Below are 8,264 nucleotides of genomic sequence, written 5' to 3'. Positions count from 1 at the left end.
TTTTTATGTCCCTTCTGGCCATGCTGAGACTGAACCTGAGTCTATGGTCTGCAGAGCATGAACTGCACTGATTCATTTCCCCAGCATCAACCTTCTATATTTCATTTGCTTGGAGCCACAGTGCTGTTGCCCACACTACAGCTCCTGACGACTCCATTCATGCAGTCCACCAGGGGAGTGGTGTGTGTGAGAGTGGACATAGTGTAGCCTGCACACCATACATGCTGTTTTGAGATATAGCCTGATGCATGATAGATCTTGTATTCATTTAAATCACCCCCATCTCATAAAATACTCTACTGCATTTTATTTACTTATTTATGAAAGTCTTCAAGGGAAGACAAGTTGTGCTATTACAAATAGCGAGTACACTTTCTTTTTTCTTTTCCTTTTTTTTTTTTTTGCCACCCCCCTTCCCCAAGCAGTGCTCAGGAGTTCCCAGGGCCCTGCCAGCAGTTCTCTACAAACTGGGCCAGCAGTTTATATATCAAGAAAATGATGTTTCTTGAGTCCTGCAGTGCCAGGGGTATCCAGGCCATATTGGAGGTGCTGGGGGTCTCTAAAGCTATATCTGGTGATGCTTGGAGAGATGGGAGAGGATCATATCATGCTAAGAATTGAGCCTTGGGTTGGATACATACTAGATATGTGCCTTACCTGCTGAAGTATCTCCTGGCCCCCTGAATATTCTTTTGAGGGAGTGTCATACCAGGTGTTGCTCAGAGGCTCCTCCCTGCAGTGCTGACAGGCCACATGATGCCAGCGACTAAATCAGGGGCATCCACATGCAAAGCATATACCCTGTGAGCATTGCCCTCCCAGCCCCAGTGAACATTCTTACATATGTCTTCACAGATACAGGCATACAAAAAATATAAACTTGGTAAAACTTAAAGTATTTATTAGTATGAATCAGTGTGTTAAACCCAAAATGACAGATACAATTGGGTGTTGTCGAGGGCAATGCTTGAGTACAGAGTATAAATGGGAAAGGCACTAAGTGTGGCAAGGTCTTCTATATGCAAGAACTGGGTCCAGCCCAGACAAAAGCCCTTTAGAAAAAAAACCAATAAAAGGGAATGGTTTCCACAACAGAGCACTGACATTGAATCAACACTGGTTTCCACAATGATGGTTCAGAGCATAGAGCAAGAGGTTCGTGGATCCTTCTGTTGCTACGCCAATTCTAACCAACTCACTACAAGCACTGCAGCGCAAAGAGATGTGGAAGTCGCTCCATTTCAGTCCTCATGTGCCACAGTCCTTGATTTCAGAGAAGATACTTCCGTCTGCCAAATTTCTTAGCAAGTGAATTCAACTCTTTAGGGAGATACAGTTCTCATGATACCTAAGGGTTTGCTTAGGTCTTCAACCTCCTATAGTCTGCAAGGCTGCATCATAGTAATCACTCTAATGTAATATTTTCAACTGAAAAATTGGAGGCAAATGACCTACTCACAATAATTATTTGCATGATTCTACTGTAACCCTAGAGAATTCCACTGAGGAATAATCCCCATGAAAAGCCATCATGTGACACAACATAGACATGTGGCAGTCTGGGTGTGTGAAATGAATGTCATGATTGCCTAACAAATAAAAAACCATTTTTACACACATCTCCTCACGTACTACACAGGAAAAGCAAGGAAAAAGGGGAAGAGGCAAGTCTTGAAAAATAATAGGAAGACTGCCACTAGTATAAGAAACTCCTTGACATTTTGAACCAACAGTCCTTTTCGAGCCTTTCTGTAACATTAGGTGTTTATGACTCAATTCTTAGAACAGCCAAAAAGTCATCTGACGGCAACATTAAGAAAGATTTTTAAAAAAGGAAGCAGCAGTTTCACTGTGGACAAAGCTCCAGTGTGTCTTCAGCCAAGACTACATGTTTCTGTGAACTGTGCCCAAGTGCCTCTAATCTCCCTTCATCAATGGCTCCAAGTAGTATGTAAAGTCCTGTGACTAGCTTGAGTAATTAGGAGGTACATAAAGGTCAAAAAGAAGTTAACAACTCCTGCATTTATGAAATAAAACCATGGGTTCATTATGAGATGGAACTAAGATCAGATTTGCAGGCCAGAAACAAACACTGAAGTGCCAGATCAGAGCTTCAAAGTTGCAAGAACATATACTACCTCAGTTGGGCAATCTAGAGAAAAACTCAGGTTCTCAAACATTGAGAAAGGTTCCAAAACAAGCCAGGGTTGTCTCTTGGAAAGATGATATTTTATTTTTCAAAGCCTATTTTTTAAACTATAGAGATGTGAGAATTGCTTGACCTGCAAGCAGAATCCTGTTAGTCAGTCATATTGATAAAGGGGAGAAAAATGCTAAAACATTCCAGCAAAGGTCCTTCCAAGATCACCCAAATACTTGCTGCTAATAGTTTTTGAGGTACCTGTCAGGGAGCTCTAAGTGAAACTTTTGAAATAAAACTATGTTTCTGGCCTTCACATTCTAATATTATCAAAATGCTGGAGGTTGGTTGAAGTTGGACTAGGATCAAATTGATAGTATAGACTTTAATTAAAAAACCCAAGTCTGTGATTTCTACCTGAATGTTTTCTTGAGAGCAGTCCACATGTAGGAGTGTGAAATTGGCCTCAGTATCACCAAGTAATCTGGATTTTGGTAGTTGGTGGACTTGATTAATGATGGGCGTAGTTTTACTCTGAAGCACCAGTCGAGTTATGAAAATGCCAGGTCTTTAATCAGCTCCCAGTCCCTTTGCTGGTGTTTGTATTATAGGATTCCAGTCAGTGTGTGCTGGCCCTTGAATGCTCCTGGCAAAGAAATTTCCTTTTGGCTCTGCCATCACTTTCTGTGAGTCACTTTTTCAGAGGAATTCTTCTGCAGTTTTTTTTTCTTCACAAAAGATCCAAGTACACCGTAGGAACCTTTTTCTAATACAAGCTCTAATAGAAAGGAAATATACTGCTTCTTGACCCCAGATTTTCTGAAGGTAGTCATGGTCATAGGATTTGAATTATAACTGGAAACCCCTTCTCTCCTTTGCTTTTTCTCTTTTCTTTTGGATTCAAAAATTTTAAGCAAAATATAGAAAATTTAAAGGTTTTGTCAGACTGTTTTAGTTGGCAGTCTACAACTGGATCTCTTATTAGTCCTGATATCTACTTCCCCAAACTTGGTATTTCCGAACAAAATTTTTTATTTTTTAATTTTAGAGTTTACAACGTTAGGTACTGGTATTTCTGTTGGATAGTTTAACTATGATCTATGATTAAATCACTATTGCTAGAAATTGGCTCTATAATTTAGATGCAAACCTCTTCCAATTAGTATTTCCTCTCTACATTCGACACTGATACGTCTTAGGAAAACAAAACTCTGTGACTAATTCACTGAGAGGAAGGGGTGTGTGCCAGGCAACCTCTAGAATCATGTTTATATCACACATCTGTCACTCACTACTCACATAGATGAATCCATTTAGATGTTTCTTCTAACAAGGCCCCCAATCTCAAAATTACATATAGGATTTGAGTCAGGTTGTATCTGTTCATACATAATCACAACTTAGAAGAAAGTACATAAAGAGTCAGAGATGTGGACATGTCTAGGACACCATTCTCCACATCTGTAATAGTTTATCTCTTCGAGTCCATAACTTAAATGATGGTCCAATTACATCTCACTGAACGGTAAATCAGATTAAAGCAACCTTGTAGTGCAGGCTGGTAAGGTATCGAATCAAAGGCAGTGACACTGGAAAAGTAATTAAAATTTTGCTAAGAAACAAGAAATCAAAAAGACTATTTTAGTCTGATACAAAACCCAGGAAAACCCTTTTGTACAAATTTAAGAATATTTAAAGATTTTTAACAAAAGACCTAGACTTTACTATTTAGCTAATATCAACGCTCTTGTGAGTACATCTAACACACTAAAGGTCACTTTGTGGCTGGTGGAGTTTTCCCCAGTTTTCTACATTTCATTTTTATAGGGGCATTTCCTTCCCTGTTCCCTGGGGGGGTCTTCCAGGATGCAAAGCCCCATGGGCTTGTCTCTCTCTGAGTGGGGAGCCAGGCCACCAGCCCTGGGAGATGCCTGGGCTGTGCATGGGGAAGTTGGTTTGGCTTCAAGTACAAGCCCTAGCCCCGGGTCAGCAGCAACGACGCCTGGTTGGTGAGATTTGATTCCCCAGTCTTATGGCACCATTGTTTCCATTTTCATGAGGGTCCAAGGGTGGGATCTGACGACCTGGAACAAAAAAAAAAAAGGAGGTCAAGGTTAAGTTGCTTTGCCTCTATTGACACCACATGTGGATTGTGATTTTGAGGTGTAATAACAAGGAGAGAATTGGAGGAATCTACCCTTCCTCCCTCCTGAGTCTCCTTTCTTCTGCCCCTCCTTCAAGTCTTCCTTTCCCTCCTCTTCTTCCCTCACTCCCTTCAGGATTTCCTTCCTCTCTCCTTTCTTCTTTCTATCCCTTCACGTTCCCCTCTTTCCTTTCTTTCCTCCCTTTCTCTTTTGCTGCCTGACATTCAACTCAGAACAGCAAGGAAAAGGAAAAGCTGCTTCCTGTTAATACTGATTTCCTTGGCTCTAGAGGCTGTTGGCCAGAATCACTGGAGGGTGCGTCCCTGTCTTCAGGGACCAGCCCCAGCCTCTGCCTGGAAGAGCTGCTTCTCCACATAGAGGCTTCAGAATACCAGAGTACTCATCTTTCCTGCTCCTTAAAATAGAACTGGCCCAGAAGTTGGATCCTCCCTAGTACTATCATTTACTAACTCTTGGCTACCCGCATCCTTCATCCTGCCAATGGGCTTAAAACATTACTGGGTATCCCTAAGAGAGGCACTACACAGTATTTAATGCCATCCACAGTGATCTTTCTTTTTATTAATTTAGTGCTAAAAAGTATCCTTGAATCTCTATAAATAAAAACAAAGTCAAGACTAAAAAGGCAAAGAAAAGGGTATAAGATGTGGATAGCTAAAGAAGCTTTTCATTTTGTGATGATATAAATTTTAAAGCTGATTCTGAAGTTTGCACATATTTATGAATATACTAAATACCAGTAAGTTATAAACTTCAAATTAATAAAATGTACACACAATTCATACAATGTCCAAACCCTTCACAAATGAACATTTCCAGCCACCAATGTCCCTGGTTTCTCTCTTGATCTCCCCCATGTCCTTCTACCCTGCCTGCTTCTGAGGCACATTTTTATCTACTCTTTTTCTTTCTCTCTTCCTTTTCTTCTTTTAGACACCATGGTGTACAATTTTGAAAAGGCATCATGCACATCTCTCATCTACTTTCAGAACCTAGTTCTTGTCCAGAGTGATAATTTCCAACTATCATTGTCATAGTTTTCCCTTCTCTGCCCTAACTGCCCTTACTGCTCTTTGCGGCAAGTTTCCTACCATGGACTAGTCACTCAGGCCCTCATCTCAATTGTCTTTGAATATTATTATTTCTTATATATATTTTTAGTATTATACATATATGATCATTCTATGTTTATCCCCCCTGACTCATTTCATTCAGTAAAATAACCTCCATATCCATCCATATATAAGCAAATTTCATGACTTCATTTTCTTAACAGATATGGGGTATCTGGTATCCCATTGTGTACTACAGTTTATTTATCCATTCTTGGTCACTTGGGTTGTTTACAGATTCTAGTTATTATAGAGCTGCAATGAACATAGAGTGCAGAGGGCTTGTCTGCATTGTGTTTTTGGTATATTGTGTTAAGGGTATATTCCTAGGAGTAGTATTGCTGTGTAATATGGAAGCTCAATTTCTTTTTTTTTTTTTTTTGAGAAATGTACATATTGTTTTCCAAAAGGAATGAGAGTTCCCTTTCTCCCCATATCCATGCCAGCACACTAGTTGTTCAGTTCTGTGTGATGTGAGCCAGTCCCTGTGGTGTGAAATGATATCTCCTTGTTTTGATTTGCATCTCCCTGATTGATGATGTGGAGCATTTTTTCATGTGACTTTGGCAACTTGCATTTCTTCTTTGAGGAAGTTTCTGCTCATCTCTTCTCCCCATTTTTGAATGGGTTAGATTTTTTTTGTTAAGCCCTACTAGTGCCTTATATATTTTATATTTTAAACTCTTATGAGATGAGTATTAGGTGAATAGTTTCTCCCATTACATCAATAGTCTTTGTGCATCCTGGTCACTATTTCCTTTGAAATACAGATGCTTCTTAGTTTAATGTAGTACCATTTGTTTAAAGAGATGATTCATTTTTGAAAATGCTTTTACCTTTAATGGTAATTGAAAACTCTGCCTTCATTTTCCTCTATGTACCTTAGTCTGATATCAAGGTCTTTAACCCATTTTGATCAGATTTTTGTGCATGGCATTACAAAGAGATCTTAGTTCACTTTTTTGCATGTACCTGTCCAGCTTTCCCATCACCACTTGTTGAAGAGGCTTTCCTTGCTCCACTTTGTATTTCTTTCACATTTATCAAAGATTAAATGATATATAGCTGAGAGCCTGTTTTAGGATATTCAAGTCTATTCCACTGACCTAGTCTCTATTCTGGTACCATGCTGTTTTACCATACTGACGACTGCTTTATAGTATAGTTTGAAGCTGAAGAAAGTGATGCCTCCCATCTCTCATCTCTTTTTCCCAAGAATTGCTTTAGCCTCGTGTGGAGTATTATTGCTCCATATACATTTCAGGAGTGATTGATCTATTTCTTTGAAAAATTACATGGGTATCCTTCTATGGATTGCATCAAATCTGTACAACGCTTTGAGAAATATTGCTATTTTAGTTATGTTTATCCTCCCAATACATGAGCTGGGTAGGTGCTTCCATTTCCTTGTGTTCTCTTTTATTTCCTGAAGCAGTGTTTTGCAGGTTTTTTTGTAGAGTACTTTAACCTCTTTAAGGTAAGTTGATTCCAAAGTACTTGATTTTCTGTGGCACACTTGTGAATGAGATGTGTTTATAATATATATTTCTTCTCTTTCATTATTTGTACATAGAAAAGCCATAGATTTTTGCATATTAATTTTGTATCCTGCCACACTATACAAATCTATTATTTCTTTATGTAGATCTTTACGATTTTCCAAATACAGTATCATATTATTTGCAAACAGTGATAACTTGACTTTCTTCCATTCCTATCTGAATGTCCTTGATATCTTTTTTCTTGCCAAATTGTTATGGCAAGTATTTTCAGTACTGTATTGAACAGAAGTGGTGAGAGTGGGCAACCTAGTCTTGTGCCTGATCTTAAAAGAAAGGTTGTTTATTTTTCCCCATTGAGTAGAATATCTGCTGTGGGCTGTGGTGAATGGTTTTGATGATATTAAGGAAAGTTCCTTCAATTCCCATCTTAATGAGATCTTTATCGTAAATGGGTGCAGGATTTTGTCAAAAGCTTTCTCTGCACTGATTGAGCCTATGATTTTTTCATTAATATGATATATAATGTTGATTGACCTGTGAATGATTGATTTGTGAATCCTTTTATCTTTGGAATGAATCCTGCTTGGTCATAATGTATGACCTTCTTGATGAGTTGTTGTATTCTCTTTGCTAGTATTTTGTTAAGGATATTTGCACCTGTGTTCATCAAGGATATCAGGCTCTTTCTCTGTGGTGTCTTTGTCTGATCTTTGGTATCAGGGAGATGTTAGCTTCAGAGAAATTATTTGAGAGTGTTTCTATTTCTTCAATATACTGGAAGAGCCAGAAAAAGATGGGCAGTTCTCTTTAAAGGTTTGAAATAATTAACTAGTGAATCCATCTGGATCTGGGCTTTTGTTTTTGGAAAGCCTTTTGATTACCATTTTAATTTCTTCAATAGTGATAGGTCTGTTTAGATATTTCAGATCATTTTGGTTCAATTTTTGGGAGGTTATAGGAGTCCAAGAATTTATCCATTTCTTCTAGGTTTTCTTATTTCATGGCATTAAGATTCTAAAAGTAATTTCTGGTTATCCTTTGAATCTTTGAATTATCTGTTGTGACATCCCCCTTTCATTTCTAATTCAGTTTATTAGGGTTCTCTCTCTTTGTGAGTCTTCCTAATGGTTTATTAATCTTGTTTATTTTTTCAAAGAAGCAACTTTTGCTTTCATTGATCTTTGGATCAATGTTTTTTGGATGTCCAGCTCATTAGTTTATGCTCTAAGTTTTATTATTTTCTTCTTCCTACCTTTCAGCTTATTTTGTTGGTTATTTTCCAACATCCTAAACTGTGAGGTTAAATTATTTATGTAGATAGACCTTTTCTTCATTTTTGATGAAT

The 8,264-nt window shown here is 38.3% G+C and overlaps 1 protein-coding gene across 1 annotated transcript in view; it reads right to left on the bottom strand.

Annotated features, from left to right (window-relative positions):
• Nucleotides 1–880: 880 nt before the first annotated feature.
• Nucleotides 881–8,264, bottom strand: part of RAB31 (RAB31, member RAS oncogene family) — a 149,651-nt gene continuing 142,267 nt past the window's right edge. Inside the window, exon 7 of the mRNA XM_049770149.1 lies at nt 881–4,224. Coding sequence (XP_049626106.1) covers nt 4,127–4,224 — 98 coding nt within the window. The 3' untranslated portion in view covers nt 881–4,126. The remainder of the gene's footprint in view (nt 4,225–8,264) is intronic.

Source organism: Suncus etruscus, chromosome 3 (assembly GCF_024139225.1).
Source record: "Suncus etruscus isolate mSunEtr1 chromosome 3, mSunEtr1.pri.cur, whole genome shotgun sequence".
In the NCBI taxonomy this organism is placed as follows: Eukaryota; Metazoa; Chordata; class Mammalia; order Eulipotyphla; family Soricidae; genus Suncus; species Suncus etruscus.
This window is presented reverse-complemented; position numbering and strand designations above follow the sequence as displayed.